Source organism: Chiloscyllium punctatum, chromosome 30 (genome assembly GCF_047496795.1).
Source record: "Chiloscyllium punctatum isolate Juve2018m chromosome 30, sChiPun1.3, whole genome shotgun sequence".
In the NCBI taxonomy this organism is placed as follows: Eukaryota; Metazoa; Chordata; class Chondrichthyes; order Orectolobiformes; family Hemiscylliidae; genus Chiloscyllium; species Chiloscyllium punctatum.
In genome coordinates this window covers 38803731-38817571 of record NC_092768.1, presented here as the reverse complement: position 1 = coordinate 38817571, position 13841 = coordinate 38803731, and the positions used below count along the sequence as shown (strand labels likewise).

Here is a 13841-nt window from a genome sequence, read left to right as displayed (position 1 = left end):
CAAGGTGACACCTCTGGGCACAGAGGAGACAACTTTCATTGCAGGTTCCGGGATGATACCCAGGGTGACGTTCATAAAGACACAAAATCAATATTGACACATCTCATCAATCCACATTTTAAGTTCTGTATTTGATGTCTGCCCTGGAATTGGAGCACAAAAACTTTATTAAGTACCAGAGAAAATGCTCGACCTTGGAGTGCAGGTTTGAAAGAGAGCAGAGCTGTAACCTGTTCACAGTGTGGCACAGTCATACTCCTGCACCTACACACCAATCCCACTAGGTGGAGCCTTGCAGTCCAGCACTGAGCTCCATACCTGGATCGATGTTCTGAGAATTATCCAATTTATCACAACTTTCCTGAGTTTAAGCCAGGTGAACACCCCAGTAGCTGCACAGTGAACCGTCCAATCTTGTGGATCGTTGTGGTCAAGGGGAACCAACAGCATGGAATGTGGAGACAGAGCATTGATAAGCCTCGAACAAGTTGTATCCAAGACCTCTCTCACCTCCCTCAGGGACATCGGGAATCCAACAGAACTGGCAGATCCTCTGTCAGTCTGATTCACTTGGGTAAATAATTACCTCACTGTCTGATTCCAAATTGGACTGAAGGCAAGAAGGCTTTATGTAGGTTGAGGTGAACAGTTATCCCAATAAACAGGTCACTGCAGAGGGGATGGGCCACTTGGATTGATTTGTTATACTTTCGATCTAGGTTGAGGAGGGATACTCTGGGGGTGGCCCTAAAATGTCCCTCCTGGGATCATCCTGCCTCTGCCGAGTTTCCTGCCCAGCACTTTTTTTGTGGAAATTATGACTCGACAAATCAGCACTTTCAATTGGAACCTTCTCAAGGGTAATAAATATGAATAGTGGCATGGAATTATTTTAAATAGATTGTCAAATTGTCCTCAGTAGTGAACAATAAAAATTTACCTTGGAGGTTAGCACACAGTGGGTGGGATCATATCAACTGTGTGTTTGGGGCAGTTTGATGTTTATGCCTGTCAGAGTTGATGAGACAAAATATTGAGAGGGGAATGTACTGACAATGGAACTGATCGAGCCCGGTCCATGTCACTCAACAACACAAAGTTCTCCACTTCAGTTCAGTCTGCAGTAAACTGTTTCCCACCATCCAAAGATCTTTACCTTTTTGTCTATTTCAGGGAAAGTTCAAGATGAAATTGATCGGGTGATAGGAGCTGGTCGATTCCCGAGGACAGAAGACCAGAGACACATGCCCTACACTGAGGCTGTGATTCACGAAATCCAGAGGTTTGCCAACATTGTCACGAACCTTTCTCATTCGACAACCGAGGAAACACATTTCAGAGGGTGTTTCCTTCCAAAGGTATCAGAGATACAAGGCTTACTTTTCACAATTTGTGCCACTTGGAGCATTGTTCGAGACAAAAGAAACTGCAGGATCTGGAAACCAAAATAAACAAACAGGAGGCTGGAAGGACACAGCAAGTCAGGCAGCATCAGGAGGTGGGGAAGTGGGTGTTTCGAGTGTAAGCCTTCTTCAGGACTGGGGGTGGGGGTGAGGGGATAGGGTTGGGGAGGGTTTTGGGTGGGGAGAGGGTCAGATTGGTGAGGTAGGAATAGGTGAACACAAGGAGAGGGCATCATCTGGTTGGTCGATGGGAGGAATGTATCCAGTTGGTAAAAGGAAGGAAGGGTCGATCCTAGGAGTGGAAGGGAGGGGGAGGGGCTGGGAAGGGAGTCAGGGGATGGAGAGGGAGGTTATTTGAAATTGGAGAACTCAATGATGAGTCCTCCTGGCCATAGGCTGCCCAGGCAGAAGATGAGGTGTTGTTCCTCCAACTTGTGGTCTGGCAATGGAAAAGGTTGAGGATGATCATATTGGAGAGGGAGTGGGAAGGGGAATTAAAATGGACAGTGACTGGGAGGTCAGGTCGGCCCCTCTGGGCCCGGCTGAGATGTTCAGTGAACAGTTCCTTAAGTTTACATTTGGCCTCCCCAGTGTAGAGAAGACCACATTGGGAGGACCTGATACAGTAAACTAGGTTGGAAGTGAGGCAGGTGAACCTCTCTCTGACCTAGAAGGACTGTTTGGGGCCCTGGAGGGAGGTGAGGAAAGTGGTGTACCAGCAGGTTTTGTACCTTTTCCGGTTGCAGGGGAGGTACCATGGGTTGAGTGTGGGGTGATGGGGATATGTTGGTGGGAAAGTGGCACAAACTAAGGACTGTTGAAGGGAACGTTTTTTTCCTGAGGGCAGAGAGGGGTGGGGAGGGGGAGATGTTCTTCGGGTTGGGTCTAGTTGGAGTTGGCCAACCTGCCCTCCCAACCACCGCCTATTTCAATTCCCCTTCCCATACCCTCTCCGACATGTCCATTATCCTCCGCCTCAACATTGAGCTCTCCAATTTCAAACAACCTCCCTTCCCAGACCCTCCCACTCTCTTCCACTGCTCCCTGCCACCCGGCCCACTCCCTACCCAAAACCCTCCACCACATCCCCCCCCCCACCTTTATCTGCAGCTCCCCTCACCCTCACCCCAGTCCTGAAGAAGGGTTCTACTTGGAACATTGTCACCGTGGTAATAATATTATGGTACTTTCTGAATAAATACAGGAATTGAGTTAGAAGGGAAACAAATTAAAAGGGGGAATTTCAATGTTGAGAATTGCTAATAAAAAAGTCACATCGAAGGTTCCCATCACACAACCTCAACGGTGAAAAATGAGGCCATTTCTCCCATCTTATCTGTACTAGCTCTCTTTAGCATTTTGACAGAACCAAACGTCTGCCTTTCCCCCATAAGCCATTGGTCCTATTGAAATAATCATCAAGTGCTCTCCTGAATGCCTCATGTGAACCTGCCTTGACCATACTTCATTCCAAACCCAGTCACGAACTGTGGGAAGAGGTTTGATTTTAAATCTCACCTCACATTTGTGTTTTTTAAAATGCGTCAAATCGCACCTCACACATGCTTTTTTTCAAAATGTGGTTAAAATGTGCCATCTGACTCTTAATCCTGTTACAAACACTTTGCACTCATCAATGAAAAGGGTAACATTATTGTTAATGAATGAGAGGAAAGTGCTGATTGGTTGGCCAGTAGACTCTGATTAGCAGAGGTCAAAGCAAATGCACCAGTTAATGATGACTGGCGCTTAACTGCCAAGCTCTGTTTAAGTTTCAAACTGGGCAGGTTGACTATGATTGCCCTGAAGAGTGAACTGGATAAAGGCAGTCACCTATTTTATTGAGTTGAACAGGCACAATCTATGTACGTGTTCCTTCTGTCAGCAAGCAGCAGGGCCCTGTGCACTAATCTACCCAGCCTCCACTGCAGGTAAATATGTCCCACTGCAGGCCAAACAGCAATTTGAATTTGAGGAATTGAGTTTCTTTAATCGTGGGGAAGAGCCATTACATTTGACAATAAGGTGGAGTCGGTTATAACCTGAGGTATCTAGTGAAACTAACAGGATCAGGGAGAAAACTGGGTTTTCCACATCCTGCATGACTCACTCTCCATTAAACACAGGCACAGTAACACATTCAGAATGGCTTTCCGTGTTTTTCAGGGAACGTATGTTATTCTTTTATTGACCTCGGTGCTGTACGATAAAACCCAATGGGAAAAGCCCCACCAGTTTAACCCGGCTCACTTCCTGGATGCTGATGGGAATTTTGTGAAGAGAGAAGCCTTCATGCCTTTCTCTGCAGGTAACCGGTTGGAAAAGGGGCCGTGTGTTCCCTTACTAAAATATTCCCATTTCTGAAGTGAGGCAACTGACTGTGGAGAGCCAGCTCTGATTTGAACTGGGAGCAAGCTCCAAAATTTCCCAATGGGTTGAGCTCCCCCATTTGGCTCTTACTTCATCCATGGTCTGTAGGTGTCACTGGCTGGGCCCAGTATTTATTGCCCATTCCCCAAGTCGCCCCCTTGAGAAGGTGGTGGTGGGCTGGTGTCTTGACCCGCTGCAGTCCGTGCGCTGTAGACAAATGTTGTTACGGAGGGAGCTCCACGATTCTGAGCCAATGACACTGAAGGAATGGGGAGATGGAAAAGGCAGGCCAGTGGATGTGAAGAATGTGGGATGAGCCATAATCCTATTGAATGGCAGAACAGTCTCGAGGGGCCGAATGGTCTGCTCCAGTTCTTATTTCTCGTGGTCTTAAGGTCCGGATGGTGAGTGGCTCGGAGGGACTGTAGAGTTTCAAGAAGCCAGTTCACCATCACCTTCTCAACGGGACAAATCAGGAATGGGCAGTAAGTACTGGGCCCAGCCAGTGACATTCATGTTCCATGAGTGAATAAAGAAAAGGGAAGTTAAATTCGAAGGCTATGACCAGTAATGTCAATTAATTCAGCTCAGGAGGTGCCACAGGTCCTGCGATCCCATCAGGGTTTGGTGGGACCACACTCAATCACAGTTTTGGTCTCTCCACCCAAGGAAGGGTAAAGTTAGCTTAGAGAGAGTCACTGAGCTGGTTCCTGGAACAGGGTCTTGGTGCTCTATTCCTTAAATACTTTGAAATAAGGATAATTCTTCAGGCCCTGGAGAGGGGATGTGTCATCGAGTCATAGAGATGTACAGCATGGAAACAGACCCTTCGGCCCAACCCATCCGTGCCGACCAGGTATCCCAATCCAATCTTGTCCCACCTGCCAGTACCCGGCCCATATCCCTCCAAACCCTTCCTATTCATATACCCATCTAAATGCTTCTTAAATGTTGCAATTGTACCAGCCTCCACCACATCAGCTGACAGTTCATTCCATACACACACCACCCTCTGGGTGAAAAGGTTGCCCCTTAGGTCCCTTTTATATCTTTCCCTTCTCACCCTAAACCCTCTAGTTCTGAACTCCCTGACCCAATGCAAAAGACTTTGCCTGTTTACCCTATCCATGCCCCTCATAATTTTGTAAACCTCTATAAGGTCACCCCTCAGCCTCGAACGCTCCAGGGAAAACAGCCCCAGCTTGTTCAGCCTCTCCCTATAGCTCAAATCCTCCAACCCTGGCAACATCCTTGTAAATCTTTTCTGAGCCCTTTCAAGTTCCACAACGTCTTTCTGATAGGAAGGAGACCAGAATTGCATGCAATATTCCAACAATGGCCTCACAAGTCCTGTACAGCCACAACATGATCTCCCAACGTCTGTACTCAATACTCTGACCAATAAAGGAAAGCATAACAAACGCCTTCTTCACTATCCTATCTACCTGCGATTCCACTTTCAAGGAGCTATGAACCTGCACTCCAAGGTCTCTTTGTTCAGCAACATTCCCTCGGACCTTACCATTAAGTGTATAAGTCCTGCTAAGATTTACTTTCCCAAAATGCAGCACCTCCCATTTATCTGAATTAAACTCCATCATTTCTGTTCAATGGACAGTCTCACAGTAAAGGAGTGTCCATTTAGGATGGGGAGAGGACAATGTTCTCTCACTCAGAGGGGGGTGTGACGATGGAATTCCCTGCCCTGAGGGTCTGTGGATGTTCAGTCATTGAGTAGATTCAGGACCGAGTAATTGGATCTGAATTAAATGGATAGGAATGGGGAAGGTTTGGGAAGGTGGGGTTGAGGGAGCAGATCAGCCAGGTTCTTATTGAATGAGCAAAGAGCATGAAGGGCCGAATGTACTCCCAGCTGTTCGGGTTCTGTCTGTACAGGGATCGAGAGACACTGCTGGGAATGGAATTGCTTGCATTTGGTGACCATTGGGATGGTTTCAGCGATGGGGGTTTGGAAGATGGTGGTCTATGAACGGACTGTGTGTGTGTGTGTGTGTGTGTGTGTGTGTGTGCTTGTGTCTGTGTGTGTGAGTGTGTGTGTGTGTATGTGTTTGTGTGTGTGTGTGTATGTGTGTGTCTGTGTGTGTGTACATGTGTGTATATGTATGTGTGTGTGTGTATGTCTGTGTGTGTGTATGTGTGTGTCTGTGTTTATGTGTGTGTATGTGTGTGTGTATCTGTGTGTGTGAGTGGGTGTGCATATGTGTGTGTGTGAATGGGTGTGTGTGTGTGTGGGGGGGTCAGTGTGGGTCTGAGTGTGTGTTGGTGTGTGTCTGTGTCTATGCGTGTTTGTGTGTGTCTGTGTGTGTGTATGTCTGTGTCTGTGTGTATGTATATGTGTGTGTCTGTGTGTGTGTATATGTGTGTGTATGTGTGTGTGTGTATGTATGTCTGTGTGTGTGTCTGTGTGTGTGTGTGTTTGTGTGTGTGTATGTGTGTGTCTCTGTGTGTGTGTGTTTGTGTGTGTGTGTATATGTGTGTGTATGTGTGTGTGTGTGTATGTGTGTCTGTGTGTATATGTGTGTGTATGTGGGTGTGTCTGTCTGTGTCTGTGTGTGTGTCTGTGTGTCTGTGTGTGTGTATATATCTGTGTCTGTGTGTGTGTATATGTCTGTGTCTGTGTGTGTGTGTGTGTGTGTGTGTGGGTGAGGTACTGACCGCCCCCTGTTCTTTTTCAGGTCACAGGGTGTGCGCTGGTGAGGCACTGGCTAAAGTGGAGCTTTTCCTGTTCTTCACCACCCTGCTGCAGAAGTTCCACTTCCAGGCCCCTCCAGGGGTGACAGACCTGGACACCAGCCCGAGAATCGGCTTAGTGTCCAACCCAAAACCCCACCGGGTTTGTGCTGTGTCTCGCTGATGGGACCCAGCGACAGGCCCAGTCGGTCTTTCACTGCTGGGTTTATAAAGGTGGGAGCTGCAGCACAAAGTGTGAGGCAGCACCAGAAGCGGATTACCCTGTCTCTATGTGACGTGGCACACAATCATTTACTCTTCGTACAAATCTATATCATCCCAACTTCACTTCTGTCACGATAATGTTTCCAGGGAATCAACTGAGAATGTTCTCCCATTACAAAAGGAGGCAGACATTTCATTGAGGGTTTGAATACTCTTTGCAAGTTAACTCAGACCCCATTCCAAACCTGTGTGACTGATTCATTTTGAGGAGAATCCTTGCTTTTTGGAGCGTTACATTCATTGAGTTATTTGAACTGATGCATTGCAATGACTGAATGATTAAACCATGTTCCCGAATCTTGCAATAATTCGCATTTCCCTCTGAACTGTTTGTTTGGCAGGTTTCACACAACCTAGTCAGACTGGTCGGTCTAGGTCCATGGAAACCTAATTGTGTAAAAACTGTCAGATTAATATGAATAACTGAATGGTTGAACCATGTTCACTATTAGAGTCGTACAGTCATAGAGATGTACAGCACGGAAACAGGCCCTTCAGTCCACCTTGTCCATGCTGACCAGGTAGCCCAACCTAATCTAATACCTTTTGCCTGCACTTGGTCCATATCCCTCCAAACTCTTCCTATTCATACACCCATCCAGATGCCTTTTAAATGTTGTAATTGTTCCAACCTCCACCATTTCCTCTGGCAGCTCATTCCATACACTCAACAGTCTCTATGTGAAAAAATTGTCCCTCAAGTCCCTTTTAAATCTTGCCCCTCTGACAGTAAACCTAAATCCCTCGTGTTTTACACTCCCGACCTTGCGGAAATGACATTGGCTGTTCACCCTCTCCATATCCTTCATGGTTTTTGTAAACCCCTCGAAGGTCATCCCTCAGCCTCCGACACTCCAGTAAAAACAGCCCCAGCCTATGCAGCCTCTCCCTGTAGCTCAAATCCTCCAATCCTGGCAACATCCTTGTAAATCTTTTCTGAACCCTTTCAAGTTTCACAACATCCTTCCTATAGCAGGGAGACCCGAACTGAACACAGTATTCCAAAAGGGCCCTAACCAAGGTCCTGGACAACCACAGCATGATCTCCAACACCTACACTGAAGTGAATTGTTAATCTGCGACAGCGCATTTTGCTCTCTGTAATAATTGGGGAGTCACAGCTGGAAAGGAGAATTGTTTCTTATTGGACACCAAAATAGAGCCACGACTTGTTTTGTATATGAGCTAGTCCCAGCCTGGGGCAGACAGTTTTGTAGACGCACCCCTGAGTCCGCAGCACGATGGTCCTGTGGTTAGCACTGCTGCCTCACAGCGCCAGGGACCCAGGTTCGATCCCAGACTCGGGCGATTGTCTGTGTAGAATTTGCACAGCCTCCCTGTGTCTGTGTGGGTTTCCTCCCACGATCCAAAGATGTGCAGGTAAGGCTGGATTGGCTGTGCTCAATTACCCCACAGTGTTCAGGGATGTGGTTAGATGCATTAGTCAGGGGTAAATGTAGAGTAATAGGGTGGGGGAATGGGTCTGGGTGGGTTACTCTTCAGAGGGTCAGTGTGGACTTGTTGGGCTGAATGGCCTGTTTCCATCCTGTGAGGATTCTACTCTATGAATAGTGCCCAGAGTGTGGGGCCTGGACTGGTGGCTGGTTGCTTGCTGTTTTGAGTTCAGAGCATGGAGATGAGCAGGTTTGTACTTTACCTCTGTTACACAGGCTCATGTATATAACACTGAGAGGTCACATGATCGAGAATTCATGGTGCCTTTTTGAACACCTCTGTATCCCTGGGTCTGTCACTTATACAGATCTCTGCTCGCAACTCACAGCATCCCTGGGAATGGGGCAGACCAAAATTAATCTTTGTGTATTTAGGGAAGAGATAGAATCCCCACAGTGTGGGAACAGGCCATTCGGCCCAACAGGTCCATACCAATCCTCCAAAGAGCATCCTACCCACACCCATCCTCAACCCTAACCCTGCTCTCCTCGTGGCTAAGGCACCATCCTGCACATCCCTGGATACTGTGGACTATTTAACACTGGCCAATCCACCCTGACCCACAGCCCTGAACACTCTGGGCAATTTACTGTGCCAATTCATCGAATCTGCACATCCCTGGACACAATGGGCAATCCACCTAAGATGCACATCGTTGGACTATGGGAAGAAACTGGAGCACCTGGAGGAAACCTACTCAGACACGGGGAGAATGTGCAAACTCCACACAGACAGTTGCCCGAGGGTGGGATTGAACCCGGGTCCCTGCCGTTGTGAGGCAGCTGTGCTAACCACTGAGCCACCGTGCTGTCCCTAGATCTCCACTGTCTTTCTCTCCCTTCCATGTCACCTTCTCCTGCTATTGCTGAAGGCATCTCACTTACATAACAATGTAGGAACACAAGAAGTGGGAATGGGACTGACCAATTGAACCCCTTGATTGAATATGACCAAGGCTGAACTCATCTTGGCTTCAACTCCACTTTGCTGCCCACTCTCCATATCCCTCCAACCCATCACTAATTAAACATCTGTCTATCTCCTCCTCAACTTTAATCAATGTCCTGGCATCCACCACATCCTTCCACATTCAACAGAGATTTGCCTGCACTTCCACACACTACTGTGTCCGTTGCTCCCGATGCGGTCTCCTCTACATTGGGGAGACAGAATGCCAATTTGTGGAATGTTTCATGGAATATCTCTGGGATACCTGCACCAAAAAACCCCACCACCCTATGGTTGACCACTTCAACTCCCCCTCCCACTCCCGCAAGGATTTGCAAGTCCTGGGTCTCCTCCACCACCAAATTCTGGCCACCCGACGCCTGGAGGCAGAATGCCTCATCTTCTGCCTTGGGACCCTCCAACCACACGGAATCAATGTTGATTTCACCAGGTTCCTTAATTCCCCTCCAATTCCAGATCCAACTTTCCAACTCGGCACCTCCCTCTCGTACCTGTCCATCTTCCTTCCCACCTATCCGTTCCACCCTCCACTCTGTCACCGTTACCCTCCCCTTCATCGAACTATCACATTCCCAGCTGCCTTCCCCCCCACCCTCACCCACTCTCCCATTTATCTCTCAGCCCCCTTGGGCACCCCTTCTCATTCCTGCTGAAGATCTTATGCTCGAAACGTTGAGTCTCCTGCTCCTCAGATGCTGCCTGACCAGCTGTGCTTTTCCATCACCACACTCTCGACTCTGATCTCCAGCATCTGCAGTCCTCACTTTCTCCTGCTGCCAGATCTGCTGAGTTTCTCCACCCAGACCCCGATGTTTGCAGCAGATTTCCAGCACACACTGTATTTGACATTACTTTTCCCAGGTCTCGGACCTCAGTGGTATTTCGAAACAGGGGCTCGGAAAAATTGCTTGAGTGAAGGAAAATGCAGAAGTGGCATTCATGGGGTGGTAATAAATGGCAGAGAGAAAATCATACGTGTGGAGAGAATTGCAAGTAAGTGTAGGAATTATGTAGGGTAGGGACAATCACGTGGCAGTTACTGTGGTATAGAACAACGTGAAAGGGGGGAAGTGATGATTGGAAGGGGGTATCTGTGGGGTGAGAGAACGAAAGCTCAATAAACATGGGCCTGCCCAGTGCAAAATGGCAGAAGTTCCCTCAAGGATGCTCCCTCTGCTGGACAAATACAGAACCGTCTTCTCTGTGGATTGTAAACCAGGGGAGGGGGTGGGGACGTGTGGGTGGGGGCTACAGAGAGAAAGAAAGAGAGAGACAGGATCCACCAATTTTGGCATCATCCGCAAACTTACTCACCATATCTCCTGTATTCACATCAACATCATTGATATAAATGATGAAAAACCATGACCTGAATGAGCGGTGGGGCAGCATCTACAGGCTGAATGGTCTACTCCTGTTGCTACCTTGTGAGGGGAGCATTGTAACTGTGCAGGCAGCTGGGGTGAATATCTTCCTTAATGCTGGAAAACGGTCAGCTCCAGACACAGTTAGCTCCACAGACCGCAGCAGATGGACCACTGCCTCTCTCTGCTGGAGTAACCCCTGCACTGCACATTAGGGCCAGTTGAAGTTCCAGCACAAAAACAAGTGAAAAGCCCTTCCTCGTGAAGGGTTTATGCCTGAAACGTCCACTCTCCTGCCCCTCGGATGCTGCCTGACCGGCTGTACTTTTCCAGCACCACACTCTTCAACTCTGACTCTCCAGCATCTGCAGTCCTCACATTCTCCTACGTTATTATCAGTACACCTCACAAACCTGCTCCTGTTTTGATTACCACCTCTCATCCCCAGGAACACAGGGACAGCAGACCATTTATCCCGCCATGTAATGTAGCCATGGCTGATTGAACAGTTACCATTTACTCGCACTATCGCCATAGTCCCTTTTACCAGTGATACCTAAAACTCTAAACTTTAAAGACAACTAATTCCTGATTTCTTAGGATTCAAATTCCAGCATCTGTCGCAATGGGATTCGAACCTGCACCTCAGAACATCTCCTGAGCTGTGGTTAGTCCCAATATCCCATCGCCTCCCCAAAAAGCCACGCTCTTTTTCCCTTTTATGTCACGAATGGATCAAACTTTCTGTCAAAATGATGGATGGAGACTGCTTCAAACGCTCCATTCTGTGGGGAATTCCCTACCTGCAACACGACATGGAAACAAATCCTCCAATGTTCCATGCTCATTCCCATGCAACAATTGTAAATGTTTCCTCTGGAGTTATCCGAAAAACAGGAATAGTTTCTGCATGCCCACTTCTTCAAATTCCTTCCCAAATTTAAAGATGCCCATTTGTTATCCCCAACACACCACAGTATAAAGTCTGAGATTGACATCATTTCCTGGCTGTGGCAGCTCCTTAACCTGAATCAATGATATGGAAACATGGGTGGGAGGGTGGCTCAGTGGTTAGCACTGCAGCCTCACGGCACCAGGAATCCAGTTTCGGATCCACCCTCGGGCAACTGTCTGTGTGGAGCTTGAACATTCTCCCCGTGTCCAATAGTGTGCAGGTTAGGGTGGATTGGCCATGGGAAATGCAGGGTTATAGGGTAGGGGGTGGGTCTGGTTGGGATGCTCCCTGGAGGGTCAGTATAGACTCAATGGGCCTAATGACCTGCTTCCACACTGTAGGGACTCTATGGTTTCTGAGCAATATTTCCCACATTTTCTCCAATGATGTCTATTTAATATGAAGATTGGGGATCCCCACTGGCAAAACATGCAATGCTGACACGAGAAACAGCACAAGTGATTTGGATCTGGAATACATTGCTGCAGAGCACACAGGAGGCTTGATCAGCTTTGGCTTTCTGAGGAGAATTGATTAACTATCTGAGGTAGAAATAGGGCAATCCAGTCTTACAGAGAGCTCTTCCTGGGGTGTAAGCACTCTCTTGATTCTCTTATTCCCCAAGTGTCATCGATGCACATTGGCACATTTTGACCTGGCTACAGAATTGGCTATTTGCCAAGAAACACCGAGTGGAGATAAGGGCTTCTTTTTCAGGTGGGTGACCTATAACCAATGGGGTTCTCCAGAGGTCAGTGCTGGGACCACAAGTGTTTCTATTAACCACTTGGAGGAAGGAAGGGAATGTACCATCACCAAACTTACAGACAACATAAAAATGGGTGGAAAGGCAGGCAGTTAATGGAGGGAACTGAAAGAACTTTGGATGCTGTAAATCATAAACAAAACACCAATTGCTGGTTTCATCCCACCATCAGACTGACCATCAGACTATTCCTTCGTAGCTGTCTCATTCTTCGACACATGCATCTCCATCAAGGATATGGACCTCAGTATCCCACTCTCCCCAAACCCACAGATAATCTCGTAATGCTACACTTCCCCAGCTTCCACCCACAACCTATTAAAACAGCCATCCCCTGTGGACAAGCCCTACACATTCACAGGATCTGTTCAGATGAGGAGGAACATAACAGACACCTGAAGGTGCTCAAGGATGTTCGTAAAAGAACAGGGTACGATGATCAACTCATCGACTGCCAGTTCCGATGTGCCACAGCGAGTACCCGTAATGACCTCCTCAGGAGACAGATACGAGCTGCAACCAACAGTATCCTTCGTTGTTCAGTACTTCCTGGGAGCTGAAAAATGACACCGTGTTCTTCGCAGCTTGCAACATGTTATCGATGAGGATGAGCATCTCGCCAAGACCTTCCCTATGCCTTCAGTTCTCGCCTTTAAACAACCACCAGACCTTAAACAGACTGCCCAGCCTTCAGGACGACATCGACCACAACACTGTACATCCCTATCATGGCAACCCTGCAGGACATGTCAAAGTGAGGACACAGATACCACCATTACACGTGGGGACACCACCCACCGTGTACTGGCTGTATCCCAATCTTTGTCTCGGCCAGCATTGTCTACCTCATACGCTGCAGGCAAGGATGCCCCGAGGTATGGTTTATTGGTGAGACCAAGCAGACGCTACAACAACAGATGACACCACACAGCAATCACCAGGCAGGGGTGTTCGCTCCCAGTTGGGGAACACTTCAGCAATCAGGGAAATTTGGCCTCAGATCATCGGGTGACTGTGTGAGTATGTAAGAGTGTGTGTCCTCCAATGCGGACTTTGGGATATACAACAACTCAGAGTGGCCGAGCAGAGGCTGATAACCAAGTTCGGTATCCATGGGGATGGCCTCAACTGGGACCTTGGGTTCATGTCACACTACAGGTGACCCCACTACACTACACACTCTCCCTCACACACAAGAACACATAGACACACACTCTTACATACTCACACAGTCATTCAGACCCTCTCTCATACACACTCTCTCTCTCAACACACAAACATACACCTCCCACACTCATACACATTTTCACCAAGCTTTCACACATGCAAACACACTCTCTCACTTTCACTAACACTCACCCACTCACATGCACATACCAACTCTCTCCCTCTCTCTCAAACACATGCACACACATATTAGTCTATGGGGTGAAGTTATATTGATAGAATTATATTTGCAGATACATTCTATTTTGCTCAAAAAATGCACAATCTGCAGGCAGTCAATACATGTATGTTTTGTAAATTTCATGTTGGAAATAGAATCAAAGCCCTTCTTCAGGAAAGGTTGGGAAATAGACAGA

General features: G+C 47.7%; 1 protein-coding gene across 2 annotated transcripts in view; it reads left to right on the top strand.

Annotated features, from left to right (window-relative positions):
- Window positions 1–7057, top strand: part of LOC140455427 (cytochrome P450 2K1-like) — a 34591-nt gene extending 27534 nt beyond the window's left edge. Inside the window, exons 7-9 of one of the 2 annotated variants that reach the window (XM_072550294.1) lie at window positions 1174–1358; window positions 3570–3711; window positions 6470–7057. In XM_072550294.1, the coding sequence (XP_072406395.1) occupies window positions 1174–1358; window positions 3570–3711; window positions 6470–6648 (506 nt within the window). In that variant the 3' untranslated portion in view covers window positions 6649–7057. The remainder of the gene's footprint in view (window positions 1–1173; window positions 1359–3569; window positions 3712–6469) is intronic. The other variant, XM_072550295.1, reaches the window with a different exon arrangement.
- Window positions 7058–13841: the final 6784 nt, after the last annotated feature.